Source organism: Trichosurus vulpecula, chromosome 5 (genome assembly GCF_011100635.1).
Source record: "Trichosurus vulpecula isolate mTriVul1 chromosome 5, mTriVul1.pri, whole genome shotgun sequence".
NCBI lineage: Eukaryota > Metazoa > Chordata > Mammalia > Diprotodontia > Phalangeridae > Trichosurus > Trichosurus vulpecula.
In genome coordinates this window covers 45,052,768-45,068,938 of record NC_050577.1, presented here as the reverse complement: position 1 = coordinate 45,068,938, position 16,171 = coordinate 45,052,768, and the positions used below count along the sequence as shown (strand labels likewise).

Below are 16,171 nucleotides of genomic sequence, written 5' to 3'. Positions count from 1 at the left end.
TGAAAGGAGTTTGCGTTCGGCCACCACCCCAGGGGATGCGGAGGTAGCTCCAGCTGTAGTTGCTTCCGGCCCCAGGCCCACCTGGTGGGGGGAATTAAGTGGCGGATCAGAGCAGGAGTGCAGAGCCTACTTAGATCTGAGTCGCTGCCCAGGTTAGCGGTTCTTGGAAGAGGAGGAGCGCTGGTGTGGCAGAGCTTGCTGTGTAGAAATAGCTCTAAAAACAACAGCACAGCCCCTCAAGCTTGGGACAAAGTACTCTCTACTCTACAAGCAGTCATACCCCAACAAAAAGCTCAAGGGTCAAGTAGTTGGCTGGGAACATGAACAGGCAGCGAAAACAGACTCGCATTCAGTCAGACTTTGTAATCTTTCTTCGGTGACAAAGAAGACCAAAACAGAAGAAGTCAACAAAGTCGAAGAGCCTACATCAAAAGCCTCCAAGAAAAACATGAACTGGTCTCAGGCCATGGAAGAGCTCAAAAAGGATTTGGAAAAGCAAGTTCGAGAAGTAGAGGAAAAGTTGGGAAGAGAAATGAGAGTGATGTGATAAAACCATGAAAAACAAGTCAATAACTGGCTAAAGGAGACCCAAAAAATACTGAAGAAAATAACAGCTTAAAAAATAGACTAACTCAAGTGGCAAAAGAGCTCCAAAAAGCCAATGAAGAGAAGAATGCCTTGAAAGGCAGAATTAGCCAAATGGAAAAGGAGGTCCAAAAGACCACTGAAGAAAATACTACTTTAAAAATTAGATTGGAGCAAGTGGAAGCTAGTGACTTTATGAGAAATCAAGATATTATAAAACAGAACCAAAGGAATGAAAAATGGAAGACAATGTGAAATATCTCATTGGAAAAACCACTGACCTGGAAAATAGATCCAGGAGAGATAATTTAAAAATTATTGGACTACCTGAAAGCCATGATCAAAAAAAAGCCTAGACATCATCTTTCAAGAAATTATCAAGGAAAACTTCCCTGATATTCTAGAACTAGAGGGGAAAATAGAAATACACACACTCAATTGGCTATCTTACCCCACAGGAAGGAAGGAAGAAGGAGATAAAAAAAGGGGGGACAGTAGAAGGGAGGGCACATAGGGGGAGGAGGTAATGAAGAGCAAACCCTTTCAAAAATGGACAGGGTCAAGGGAGAAAATTGAATAAAAGGGGATATGATAGGAAGGAGCAAAATATAGTTAGTCTTTCACAACATGAGTATTGTGAAAGGGTTTTGCATAATGATACACATATGGCCTATGTTGAATTGCTTGCCTTCTTAGGGAGGGTGGGTGGGAAGGGAAGAAGGGAAGAGAATTTGGAACTCCAAGTTTTAAAAACAGATGTTCAAAAAAAAAGCTTTTATATGCAACTAGGAAATAAGATATACAGGCAATGAGGCATAGAAATCTATCTTGCCCTACAAGAAAGTAAGGGAAAAGGGGATGGGGGGGAGTGGGGTGACTGGGGAACAGGGCAATCAGAATATATGCCATCTTGGAGTGGGGGGGAGGGTAGAAATGGGGAGAACTTTTGTAATTCAAACTCTTGTGGAAATCAATGCTGAAAACTAAAAATATTAAATAAATAAATAATAATAATAATAAAAAAAGAAAGTGCTGGACAAGGAAACCGGAGTTTAGAAGTCTGACCGCCCAGCTCTCTAGCTGTAGGACCTTAAAAAAAGCTCGTGACCTCACTAACTCCCTTGCAGGATTGCCATGAGAAAGGTGCTTTGTAAATTGTACAGCTGTAAATCAAAGTGAGATTTTGTTATATTTAGGACTTAGAAACTTGAAGACTTTCAGCTTGGCCTAGAAGACAGGTCCTTTGCTAACTAGGACTTTTTTATGGGTGGGATTTCATTAGTTTAAGGAACTTCCAGCAAGGCAGTTCCATCTAGCTCTGTGTATTGATCAGCTACTGTCCTGCTCCACGGTGGAGCCATAGATGTCTGGGCCGCTGAACTCTTCATGATCACACAGCTAGTATGGGTCAGAAACAAGACTCAAATTTTGGGTCTTCTTGGCTCTTAAGTAAAGCTCTCTATCTACTAGATCATGCTTCCTCTTTTGAACTAGAATACACAGGCTCTCTCAGCTTGGCCTCGGGTGCTGGCTAGCTGGATCACCTTGAGAAATTCCATTCCTCTTTAGTCTTCCCCTTCTTCATCTGTACAGTGAAGACACTGACCTGCATGATCCAATTCAGACATTCTTTGGTTTTAGACACATTAAGCAAATAATTAGTGCCGGCTCCTCATCTCCTTATGTAGGAGGATGTTTTGCTAAAACAATCAAAGGCCAAACAGCAGCTTTTGACACATTACATCTTTGTGAAAAATACCCTTTGATTTACTGCTCTTGCAATGATCTTTAACTGTTTACACCTCTGCCTTGTGGGAGGGCTGCGTACTCTCTGCCTTTGCAGGAAGGCTTGTCCCCCATCTCCTGGTGCTTCACACTTTGCTGGCACTCAGAAGCCATGGGTTTGAAGTTTCCCACCTCTGTGCTTGAAGGGGGGCTTCCCTGAGCTCTCCTAGGTTTTCTTCTGCCCACTCTTGTGGCAGGAATGTTGCGTGGGCCATTGTCCTGCAGCTGCTCAGTCGCCTCTCAGCTTGGTAGCTTTGTTAGAGTTAATATCAGTTCTTTGTGAGTACACATCTCACTTAATATTGGACACTTGCTGGAATGGTTCAGGTGCACTGTCTGAAGCAACACAACCTAGGCCAAGAGCCCTAGAACTCAGGCCCTGACCCTGCTGCTAACTAGCCATCTGTTGAGCACCTCCTCCATACTGGGCACCCCAGACAAAAATGAAATGGTCTCTGCCCTGGAGAAGCTTACATACTCATGAGAGAGATAACCTTATATAAATATGTTCAGAGTAACTACTAGGTCACCAGGAGGGGGAATATTAGCAGCCACAGGAGTCAGGAAAGGCTTCATGTAGGAAAAAAAATATCACTTAATTTCTCTGGGCCCCAGTTTTCTCATCTGTAAACTGAGGATCATAACATTTGCATCATCCTTCTCACAAGGCTGTTGTAGGGTTGTTGTTGTTAGTTCCTTGTTCTCAAAAAGGCCCAATGACACCAGGAGGGTGATGTCTTGATTTTTAAGTGAATTGGGTTTAAGTGAGGCAGAGCTGTGCAAAGTCATCAGCCTCACTCTCCCTTCCAGAGCCATTGTAGTCCAGTGGCAAGACATTGGTCAGGATGCCTAGTGATGTCTGGGGATGCAGTGGGGGACTCTTGCCTTTTTAATCTAAGGTTTTTCCCAGGTCTCAGTTTGAGTTTGTCTGAGAAAACACCCATTCAGTGATTAAAGGCTAGGTAAGAATTGAAGCAAAAGATGGCCTCCTTTGCCTTCACAAAAGAATCAATCTGGAAGGAGAAGACTCTCAGGGTTTCCTGCCAGAACAGAAAAAAATTGCTATTTGGACTCTCTCTGAGCCATCAAAACCCAAACAATGAGCAAATGAGGCTTGGGCTGGAACCTGTTACTGGCCAATCAGTGACAGCCAGTGATTTGGCATAGTCAAGTAACTCCATTTGAATCCCATTGGGTTTTATCAGAAATCGTAAATGAAAACTACATGAGACAAAAGAATTAATTGTCCCAGTTTTTCAAAGAAAAAAAAACAATGATAGAATGGATAAATAGGGAAGAAAAAAAATCCAGCTTCCAAACCCCAAAATATCTTGTAAAGTATATAACCTTTTATACTTCGTTGTCATAAGAAAAGAATTATATAAGGTACTATATTAATGTGAACTATAATGTTTGAAATTTATCATCATGAAGATACCTGGTTTGGTGCAGAATATTGATATCATTATGCTTATTTTCTCTCAGTGGCTTTTTCAATTCGTTCTTTTATTTTGTTGTCTATTGAAATATTGTGCTGACTTCTTTCTTGAGAAATGAGTTGGTTTATCTATAGGGTTCCCCCAATGTAAGCAGACACACAAACGCGCTGGGCCATCTTTAAGCTAATGATGAAGAGGACACGTTTTGTTCCCTCTGGTCATTTCAAGTCCAGATGATGCAACTGGTCCTTTCCTCCCTTTTCATGTTCTCACCTCCTCATAGCAGACATTTCTTTGTTATTACCCATCAAATGTAGCTTACTGTGAGCCCTAATTTCATCACCATGAATATTTATTGAGTATACACACTAGCTGTGTGACCTCAAGCAAGCTGCCTAACTTCTTTGAGCCTCAGTTACCTCATCTGAAAATGGGGGAATTGAGCTAGATAAATATCCAAGGTCTTGAGATCTTATATTACAGTGCCTTTCTTTCTAGCATGGGAGGTGATGCTAGTCATTGAGGAGAAAGAGGTGGGAACTGAGAGCTTACAGTCTATGTAAACAAATAGATGTAAATGACAATGCATGCTAAGTGAAATAGAAGTGATACAGATGGTCATTGCTGCAGAAGTTCAGGAGGAAGCCGCCATTGAAGGGCGATGTGATGGAGAAAGGTTTCACAAGAGTCAGGCCTCAAGCCGGGCTTTGAAGGATGGGTAACAGGTAGTCCAGATTTTGGAATGGCACGGCGTCTTGAGGCAACAATGACCAGCTAGGCCCAAGCTATTAGCACGGGGGAGTGGTCAAAGGCAAGAGGGGAGGAGATGGGATCAGTGTTGGAGAGCACCTTAAACACCAAGATGAGGTATTCAGCCAACTTTCCTGTAATCAATGGGAGATCATTCAAGGTTTTTGAGCAAGGGTGTAGTATGTGTAGAAGAATGTCAGAATCCCAGAGGAAAAAGGAGTATTGGAGGTCGTTGGATTCATGTTGCCTCCCAATGGACAAATATTTTCTACATGTTCATTAAGCAAACATTACTGAACCACCTGCTCTCCACCATGCTCTTTGCTGGTGCTTGAGGAGATAGCCTTGATCAAGACCTTTTGTTTGAATACCACTCAAGACACATACTGACTGTTTCACCAATTAAATCTTGAGAAATGCAGTATAGGCTCAGCCCAGGCTATTTCCCTCATGCGTCTGAGGTCTATCAAAACATTCCTCTATATTTAGTTTATCCAGGATAGGAGTGGTATAGGAGAAAGATGACTCGATCTATAGTCAGAAGACCTAGGTTCAGATCCTTCCTCAGACAGTTACCAGTTGTGTGACTCCATCTGCCCAAGTCGCTTTACCTTTTTGGGCCTGAATTTCCCCATTTGTAAGATAAGGTCCCACGAAGGGAGGAAACTTCAGAGGCAGGAGCTCAGGCCCTTATGGTGGGGGCCAATATTTTGCCAAACCACGTAACCAAGGTGGCTGTGGCGGTTCCAGTAGTAGCAGTAGTTACGGCAGTGGCAGAAGATTTTAAGTACTGTTAGGAAACAAAGCTTAGCAGGAGAGGAGAGCCAGAGAAGTGACAGGTAAGCTACAGGCACAACAGATCTGTGAACTCAGCCAAGCACAGTGGTGGCAGGGCCTAGCTGCTACAAGAAGACATGTTTTAGACAATACTTTTTGTATATGGGCAAAAAAAAACACCAGGACTGTATTTGTGACTAATTGTACAACAGGTTATTTTAGTTTCTGTTCTGTGGAAAGTGTAAAGCATTCCAACGAGGGGTTTTAATCTAGATTTTTTTTTGCACCCATGCTGTTGATTGCTAAATGTAATAGTCTGATCATGACGCTGAATAAATGTGTCTTTTAAAAAAAAAAAGATAAGGGTGTTGGACTCAGTGACCTATATAGCCATTCCAGCTCTAAATCTATGACCCTTTGATATCCTACAGACTGAATAGGAATAAAAGGCAACTGCAGATTCTCAGGGCTAGAAGGTGTCTCATTGACTTTGGTCAATCAGGAAGGCCCAGAGGAAGCTGATGGATGGGCAAAGATGGTGAGCTTAGTTTAAGGTAATAGTCAATATTCCACAGCAATATGTCTAGTATGCAGTAAGAGAGGTAGGGCTCATGTTCAGAAAAGAGACCGAGCCTTGAGCAGATTTGGGGGTCATCTTCACAGAGGTAATAATTAAAGCCATGAGAAGGGTGCATTCACAAGAACAGCCAAACAGATGGCCATGCCTTCCAAGTTAGGAATGAAGGAAGTGGAGACAAAGAAGGAACCGTCGGGGAAGTAAGAGGGGAAACAAGACATTGTGGTATCAACCGATCAACAAGTATTTATTAAGCACCAACTATGTGGTAGGCATTAGGCTAGATGCTGTGGAAGAGAGAGAGAGAGAGAGAGAGAGAGAGAGAGAGAGAGAGAGAGAGAGAGAGAGAGAGAGAGAGAGGGACAGGGAGAGGGAGAGGGAGAGAGGGAGGGAGAGAGAGAGAGACAGAGACAGAGAGAGAGGGAGGGAGAGAGGGAGAGGGAATGGGAGAGGGAGAGAGAGAGAGGGAGAGAGAGAAAGAGAGATTCCCTACTTGGAAAGAGCTTACATTGTAATGGTAGAGATTACAAGGGCTTATATAATAAATAGAAAGTACAGCATAAATAGAAGGTGAAAGGAAATAATTAAATACCAGGCAGTTTGAGAGGGAGGGCATTAAGGGTAGGGAGGATCAGGAAGGCCTCTTGCAGAACATGGTCCCCGAGCTGCATTACAAAGAAAGAAAAGTGCTTTATGAAGCACAGTCGAGGAAGGAGCACATTCCAGACATGGAAGATGGCTGATGGGAGATGGATGAGGCACAGAGAGAAGTTCTGTCTGACCAGAAGGCAGAGTTGCCAGAGGGGAAGGGATATCCAGCAAGGCTGGAAAGGTCAGGTGAGGCCAGGTTATGTTGTTGTTGACGTTTTCAGTCACGTCCAACTCTTAGCGATGCCATTTGGGGTTTTCTTGGCAGAGATACTGGAGTGATTTGCCTTTCCCTTCTTCAGCTCCTTTTACAGATGAGGAAACTGAGGCAAATAGGGTGAAGTGACCTGCCCACGGTCACACTGCTAGTAAGTGTCTGAGGCAGGATTTGACCTTAGGAAAATGAGTCTTCCCAACTCCAGACCTGGCAGTTTATCTACTGCTCCATCTAGCTGCGCAACCAGGCCCGGCTATGAAGGGCTTTAAAAGCTAAACAGAAGAGGTATTATTTGATCCTAGAGGCCAACAGAGAGCCACTGGAGTGGCTTTGAATAGGAGAGTCCCGTAGTCAGATCTGCACTTAAAGAAAATGGCAGAAACCAAGCAATTTGCATGGATTCTTTCCATCTGCATTTTTTTTCCAAGTTGTTACCTTTCTTTGTCCTACAAAGCATTCATGCAGAAGAACTAAAGTGTAAAACTAAGAGGGAATTGGCTTTTAATAGCACATTCCTGTTGGAATAAAACCATTTAGAATGACAAGACCAAACTCGTGCACAACACAGTTTCATGGACGTGGAAGGTGGTCCCTCACCTTCAGGGTGTTCTACGGCTTACTGAAGGTTAGCCAAAATGTCATTCATGTCAGGTTAGTCTTTATTTAATGTGTGTGTGTGTGTATAATATATATGTTTACATATACACACATATATACATACCTCCCTCTCTCCCTCCCCATATGTGTGTGTGACCTGTAGTTAGAAAGAGAAAGTTTAACTTGCATTCATAGATTCCCAAAGAGACGTTATAAGGATTTTCAAAACAGGCAATATTTCCAATTCTTACTTTTAATTTCCAAACAAACACAAAAGAAGGAAATTTACACCCAGCAGATGTTAGACTAACAAAGCAGTTTTGTCTTAAATAGACAAAAGTCAGGAAATTAAATGTTAAGACTGAATCAACATTCCCAACTTTTGCTTTTTGGCTTTGACAGTATAGGTCAAGTAGTGCCTGAAGCCATCCATTTTTCTGAAACCCCATAACAGGAAATGACATCATTTGTATACAGTCATCAGTTATAACAACGTGTCGCCTTAAGATGCCAGCTTTCTGATTTTTGCTTTGTGAACCTGTAAAATTAGCATCGATGCTGGCCTATCTTTGTCTATGGAAAACAAAAAGGATTGGAAATACACCAAGGAAAATATTGCAGACTGATCAGCTAGGTATGATTAAAAACACAACTGCCTTGTAATTTTATTGCATACTTTTGTGTCTTGTCCCTTAAAACAGACATTAGCTCTTTTTTCTCCCTCATTCCTATGCTGCATTCTCCTAACCTTCTAGATGATCTGAGAACCCAACAATTACCCCATCAGAGGGTACAGAAAAGAGAAATTTTTTAGAAGAAAGGAACAAACTCCTCCAAGCATGGCAAACAGTTTGCTTCAGTCTGGTTCTATTCCCTTGATAAATTATGTTTTTCACAGTCGCAAAATCACAGAGTTGGAAGGGATTTCAAAGGCTATGTAATTCAACCCAAATCCGACTAAGGATCCACAACCCTCAGATGGTCAGTAAGCATTTCTTGAGAGTCTACTGTGTGCCAGGCACTATGCCACATGTTGGGGAAAGAAAAAAGACAGTCCCTGACCTCAAGGAGCTTACAGTCTAATGGGAAATACAACACACAAACAACTATCTACAAACAAAATATTTAACAGGATAAAGTGGAGATCATTAACAGAAGGAAGGAACTAGCAATGATTCAGAATTGGGAAAGGCTATCCATGGAAGGTGGAATTTTAGCTGGTACTTAAGGAAAGCCAGGAAGAAAGGGAGTGGAGATGAGGAAGAAAAGAATTCTAGCCATGGGAGACAGAAAGTGAGAAAGCTTGGAAGTAAGAGATATAGTGTCATGTCAATCCAAAGGCATTGGATTGCAGAGTTCATGGAAGAGAGTATATTGTAAGAATATGGAAAATATAAGGAGGGCTAGGTTATGAAGGGCTTAGGGAATTTAATATTTGATGGGGGGGGTAACTTTTGGAGTTTATTGAATCAAGGGGTGACATGATCAGAGCTGAGCGTTAGGAAGATCATTTTGACAACTGAGTGGACTGGAGTAGGAAAAACTTGACCAACCAGCAGGCTATTAAGATAATTCCGGTGTCAGGTGACAAGGATCTTCACCAGAGTGGTAGCAGTGTCAGAAGAGAAAAGGAGGTATTTATAAGAAATTGTTATGAGGGTAAACTTGACAGAGCTGGGGTGGGAGGTGTGGTGAAAGGGAGGATTGGGGATGACGCCTGTGTTATAAGTCTTTTGGGGTCGCACAGCACAGGGAGGGGTGGAGTGACAACAGATTGTGAAAATATAAAGCAATTTCAGAGTTCACAGACACGAAAGTGGTGCATTTGCGAGTGATGGCAAGATGTCTCTGTGAAGCTGGGGTGGAGTGGAGAAATAGGTCGTGTGAAAATAGTAAGGAAGTGTGAAATCAGAGTGTTTGAGGGAGTACCAGTATGTGTGCTGAAAACCTCTGGAATGAGAGCAGGAGTCAGGGAGGAGAGAAGATGTGTGAACCAGACAGCGAAGTCATTTAGAGGTTGGTATGCAACAGCCACCAGAATCTTGATTGGTTTATCGCTATGGATTGAGTGAAAGTCAAAGGAGAAGAAGCTACTGCGTGATGGGAGTAGCAATGGGAAGCAAGGAGTATTCCAACTTGGTCACCACAATCAGTGAGTTGGGTGGTATGAATGAAAGTTCTGTCACTTGTGGAGAGAATGGGCATGGAAGCTATGCCATCAGGAGAGAACCAGGCCTTTGTGATAGCTAGAAGGTGGAAGGAGTGGGAAGGGAAAAGATTTAAGGTGAAAGGGAGGTTACCAATGGAGCAGGCATTCCAGAGAGCACAGGACAAAGGGATGGATTTTAGGCTTTAGACTTTTGGGGCTTTAAATGGGAGGTTGGTGAGTTAAGGGGGATAGGAATGAGGCAGTGGTCAGTGGGGCAGCCAGAGGTTCAGAGTAACTTCAGTGGGAGTGTGTTAATCACTGAGGAATGAGTTCAGTTCCATTATCAGTACTCTTAGGGGTTTGAACTTAGGGTGGAATCCTCTTAGAATCCTAGGCCACTTATGCCAGGGGACCAGTGGATGGAGCAGGATGCTATGGCATTTCTCTCCTTCCACGAAGGCAGGAACAGGCCAGATCAGGAGATGAGTGGGGGCAGCAGGATACAGTAGCATCTTTCTCCATCCACCTCAGGCCAGAAGGAGGTGGTCTGACAAGATGCTAGCTTGTGAGGGGATGATGTGACAGTCTTCCTCTGTTAATATCACTTAGGATAGTTTTAGCTTTCTTGACCTCTAAGCCAGTCAGTCCAAAAGCCTTTGTTAAGTATTTACTGTGTGCCAGGCACTGTGTTAATTAGAAGTGCACTGATTGATGTTAACAACTGGGGTTCTCTGAAGGAAAAATGAATGCATACCCACTTAAAATTTTTTTATTTAATTTTTTTGCACACACTTTTAAATTTAATCTGAATTATTAAAACTTTCTTAAGTCTAGACAATGAGCAGAACAATAAATCAAACCTTGAATTGTAAGTTCTCACAGTGAAAAGTTAATAATCTTTCTTATATGGGTCAGAGCTGGCTCCATCATGCCCCTGGTGCTAAGCAACCAGGATGCAAAGAAAGGCAAAAACTGCCCCTGCCTTCAAGGAGCTCACATTCTGATAGAGGAACCAACATGAAAATAGCTACGTGCATGCCTGATATACATATCTTAAAATCACAAGCAGTCTCTATGGGCAGGTGCTGGAGGAGGGGTGGTACAGGGCAGAACCAGCAAAAGCCTCCTTATGGAAGGGGAGATTTGAGAGGAAACCACGAAGTCCCTCTGGGAGTCAGGCACCCAATCAAGACCTGTAGCAATAGCCAGTAGGCTGATATAGCTGGATCGCAGGAGTCTGTGGAGACTCATCAAGTGGGAGAAGATTCGAAAGGGAGGAAAGAGTTGTGAAGAGCTTCCTCTGCCAAGCAAAGGGTTTTATGTTTGATCCTGGAAGCACCAGCGAGCCCCTGGGGTCTATTCAGCAAGGGGAGGGGGCAGAGAGGGAGGAGGTGATGGGTCACATGATGGAATTGTAGGAGAACCACTTTGGCCGCTGAGGGGCGGGTGGGGTGGGGGTGGAGGGGTAGATTGGAGTGCAGAGCTGTGCATGAGGAGCAGCAAGGAGCTGGGCAGCTGGATCTGTTCCCACGGCAGGCCTTAGACAGGTCCAGAAATGTTTTACACAAGCCCTGGTGTAGCTATGCCTCACCCATTCTGTTCTCATGAGGTTGATTTTTTGGAAGCCAAGTATTGAACTTTAAATTTCTTATTAAACTTCATCTTATTAGATTTGGACTATCAAAAGCTTCATGGATTTTCACTCTGCTTTTCCAGCGTGTTATTGTAACTCTCCCCATGCCTCAATCCAAGCAGGTGATGAAAATGCTGACCTTCACAGGCCGAGACAGAATCTCTCTGAGCAGACTCCAGCCCATTGCTGAGTACTCTGTGGTTCTGGTCATTCAACCATTTCTGAATCTGCCTCCTATACTACCAAAATCTGTCCATATTGCCCTCAATGATGCATCACGACAAATACTTTATGGAAATTTAAGAATATCGTTATCTTCAACTTTCCTTGGATACACCGGTCACGTTACCCTGTCAAAAAAAAAAAAAAAGAAATTTGTCTAGCTTGGCCTTTTCTTTCTTGGGCCATTCCGGCTCTTAGGGATCACGGCTTCCTTTTTGAGGTATTCGTCGACCAGAGCTTTAATACATTCTAGAATTTTTGCAGGAATCAAAGTCGTTCTCTTATTTAAAAAAAAATGGAATATTTGCCCTTTGTCAGCTCTGCCATTCCTCATCATCTGTCCCAGGACACGGCTAGTGACCAGTGATCCTATCTGCCAGTTGTATCTTGAAATGCCATTTTCTGGGCCCAGTGATTCAAGGTCATTGAGGAGGGCCCTGAGGAATTCTCTTTTCATCCCACTTATCTTGGGTTTCAACTCTTGTTGACCATTTTTGTTTTATCCTTTGTTGTCATTTGTTTAAAAATAAGAGTTGAGTAATGAATTGAAAACTCATTCCCGTGTGCCAAGTGCTGCCTTAAGTGCTTGAAATACAAATAAGCAGCAAACCAGATTCTGCCTTCAAGGAGCTTATTTTAATAGAAGCAAGAGCTGGAAAGCAGGGCAAGTGGGAATGAAAGCAGGGTTTGGAGATGGCTGGGAAGTAGAGTGGTGATCCTGGGACCAGGTGAGAGGAGAAAGCCCATCTATCAAAGTCAGGGTCCTAGGGGTCTGAATTCTGCTGGGAAGGGGAGGAGGAGGAGGGCAGTAGGCTTGAAAATGGCCAGGAAGTTCTGCCTTTTGGCTGTGATCTCTTCTTACTATCCTATCTCCCTCTGAGCAGAGGTCCTATGTCTTTGATTCTGTTCTTTGAACCTTCAATGTGGCTTTAAAAAAAAGGAGAAAAAAACCCCTTTTTAATTGTTAACATTCTTCACCAGCCACAGCTCATTCGACACTTTAGCACCCAGATAGCCCTCTTAGAAGACCAGGCCACTCTTTGTTATTCACTCTTCATTCCTTGCCTATACATCTGCCTTCTATCCAAGTGCTCTTAAAAATCTGGATTGGTCCATGCATCTGCAATACTCATTAGTTTTTCCTCTGCTCTCAAACACTGAATTTTGAAATATCACTGTGTACCAGCTTACAATTCTTCTCCGAGATAAGTAGGCCAGACAAATGGGAATTTAGAATCTGTTGAAACCAGTTTAATGAAGTGTCCTGGCAGCTGGATGGAGCTGGATGATTGGAGAAATGTCAAGGGTCTGACTGGCTTCCACTGGTCTCTGGGCAGTTACCAAAGAAAGAACAGTGAGGGGAGAGGGGAGATGTGGAAGGAGGGACTTGGGAAGAATAAGCTAGGCCTTTTCCTATAAACTACACATGTTTTTAACCTAAACCAGTGTTATCCAGCTTGACCACTCCTTTTCAGTCACATGGCCTGACTTGTATGACTTGGATTGTTTCTAAATTAACCCTTACAAAATAAATAAAGACTTTCACTATGGAGGCATTTGGGAAAGACTGTGATATTGTCTGATGTCGCAGAAATGTTTTGAGCACTATCATTAGAATAAGTGTTAGCTTCACATAATGGCTACTCTGAAGGACATTCGTCATTGGACATCTAAATTCCAGTTTTTTATTAAATCACCAATCTCACGACTTTTATAGTCATATCTCAGATGATAATCAGTTGACTTTTTTCCAATTATTTCTTGGCTATTGTGTATTTGATTTGATTCAATGTGGCTAAAACACATCCTTTCTTTCTGACTTCTTGTTCTAATACGAGCACATCCAGATCGGTGCTAATTTGGACACGAGCAGGGCTGAAATGTATTTTTGCACCAGTTGGAAAAGATTTTTCTAAACAAATGTAAGGCACACAAGACTATAAGAAAACATGCTTGTAACAGAACAAATGGTTTCCACGCCTTTTTATTCTGCTTACTTTTTTTAATTTTTAATTTTGGCCGCCACCTATGTGCTAAGTCCTGGATATTCAGTGCCCTGCCCTCAAGCAGATGGCATGGCTGTGGAAGAGTTGATCGAGCTCTCAACGTAGCTGGGCTTGAATCCCCAATTTTGAATCTGTGAATCCCCAGCTCTTGGTACCTTGTGGCCCTGGACAAGCCATTCCATTTCCCTTAGCCTGTTTCCTCATCTGTAAAATGGGGATACCAACCCCCCTAGGTAACATAGCTATTTTAAGGATTAAATATGATAATGCCTATACAGTGCTTCCCAAACTATACATAAACACCAGCTGTCATAATGATGATGTCGTGTGTGACATTGAGATCATCATAGCATCTACCTCACAGGGTTGCCATGAGGGTAAAATGAGATGATGTATGTAAAGCTATTCTCAAGCCTGTTGTATGCACAGGTGGGGGGCTTTGGGGCAAGAAGTACAAAGACCCTGCCTGCTGGACTAGGTATTCCTCTGACCCCAAGGAACTCCCTTCTGTGGGGTCTCCTTTTAGTTATGGATCACTGTTAAGGGATCAGAGAAGGCCGAGGGAAACCAGGCTCACTTGCTCCTCTGCTTTGCCCAGTAAAAAGTTTTCCCTGATCCCGTGGGGGTCCATGGGTCCACTATATCATGCAGAAGATCTGTTCCCCAGGACAAAACCACTCTATGAATATCAGCTGTTTTTAATTATTATCGCTACTACTGGCGTGTCTGATGTGTACAAACATAAGTAAATACACGGTCCTTTATGGATGGAGCGAGATCAAGACTAGGGAGAGGGGGACAGCCTACACAGAGGATCTGGTACCTGAACTGGGCCTTGGAGGAAATTCAGGCTTTGTGGTAAAGAGGAAGAGGACACAAAGAGGAGCCTATATGCATTCACTGAGGGCAAAAAAAGAATGTCCTCTAAGTAGCCTACTGGGGCTGCAGAGGAAAATGCAAAAAGGTGAATAACATGAAATATATTTGAAGAGGCATAATTGATATGCTACAATACATGATCTCATTCTTCCTTATTCAGTGGGCCAATTCAGGACTTTAACTTGCTAGGACTTAGCTTAGCTTTCATGAATTAAAAAAAAAAAAACACATATTTTAAAATATTAAAAAATGAAGACTTTCCTCTAATTGTGCTTGGCCTTCCCCTCATCCTCATACTGCTTCTCCCTGCCCCCCAGACCACCCTGATCAATTCAAATCAGTGCATTTCTCATGGAATCTTAAGGTCTGGATATTATATGAAATTTAAACATGGCTTTCATTTTCTCTCTTCAGCTTCCAAGCGAAGATCCTGAGATATTTGAGGTTTCATCAAGGTGCCTGTCTGTGTTAGTTCAGCTGTATGGAGGAGACAATGCGGACAGTATGTCTCCAGATAATATGGACAGCTTTGCTGAATTATTGAAGTCCAAGAAGGATCCCAAGGAACAAAAGCTGCTATTGAGAGTCATAAAAAGGCTGGTAAGTCAAGTATAGATATTTTAAATGCCTCTATTTGTGTGCCCAAAGAAATTAACAGTGGCTTTATGTTACAAAATGGAATTTGGTTTAAAATGAGTTTGGAATCACCTCTTTCTTTGATAAGCTTGTCTAGATAGAACACTGGCCCTAGAGTCAGAAGAAATTGGTTCCAATCCCTGTCCCGGCACCAACTCGTGCAATACACACATTAACCCTCTAATGCCTGGGTTAGCCATCTGAAGAATACCTGTAATATGTACAAATCAACTGTGTGCATTAAACTCTTGGAAATTCTTTTTTTGGGGCAGTATTTTAACATTTTTACAACAATCAGTAAATATCACTTTCTGTTTGTTTCATTAGCATAGTCCTTATGTAATTCATAACAGCGTGACCCAGTTAGCAACCGTGAGATTGGGAAGCAGTCAGTTCATTAGCTTTAAAATGGGGCTTCCTTATGGCTGTGCTCTGTTGGGCTGGTCGTGTTTGAGCAGGTTACCTGGACAGTTGTGTTGCTAGCTGCCACACAATACCGGCAGTGTGGGCAGATCAATAGCTTTGACTACATTCAGAGGCTTACTTTCCAGCCTTGTAGTGTATTGCTAGGAAGGAACAGCAAGGCCAAGTGAATGCAGCCATGAGTGGCAGGATGGTGGGAACCCCAGCAGGAACAGCATTGCCAACTAGACTGCAGTCATTGGACAGAGGATGAGAGATAATCCTTCTCCTAAAACTTCTGTTGACTTCCTGCTGTGCCTGTGTTCTCAGTCACACGTCTGCCTTCCAAGTCACGCTTGGACTCGTGAATAGCAGCATTTCGATTGTGGCACATTTGGGGAAACAGCCTGGTGTAATAGAAAGTGTTCCAGGTTTGAAGTCAAAGGACCTAGGTTTGCATCTGCAGCTTCCTATCTGTGTGACCTTTGATGAGTCACTTCTACTGCCTTGGCCCAAATTCCCTCTCCTGTAAATAAGGATATTGTACTACATGACTCCTTCTGGCTCTGAATCTTGTGATCCAGTTGTAATGGGGTCTAGCGCAAGTGTAGAAGCCAGCAGTTTGGTGACATGGAATCAACCATGTGGAAGATTCCAGGGAGCTGCTTTCTGCATTGGCCTACCTCATGGTTGGGAGGACCCTTTTTCCATTAGTTGAGTAATGGGAGCTTTTAGTGCCTTTCAACAACATGAGTAAGCAGCAGATGGGGCTTTTGCTACATTCTCATCTAGTAGAGAAGTCTTCATTCACCTGCAGGTCAGACTTTAGGAACTCCTTCTTCCTCCCCGCTGAGGTCATATGGCCCCCA

The 16,171-nt window shown here is 42.9% G+C and overlaps 1 protein-coding gene across 1 annotated transcript in view; it reads left to right on the top strand.

Annotated features, from left to right (window-relative positions):
* The window catches only part of ULK4 (unc-51 like kinase 4), a 675,609-nt gene that overhangs the window by 489,771 nt on the left and 169,667 nt on the right, over window positions 1-16,171 (top strand). Inside the window, exon 35 of the mRNA XM_036759487.1 lies at window positions 14,679-14,864. Coding sequence (XP_036615382.1) covers window positions 14,679-14,864 — 186 coding nt within the window. The remainder of the gene's footprint in view (window positions 1-14,678; window positions 14,865-16,171) is intronic.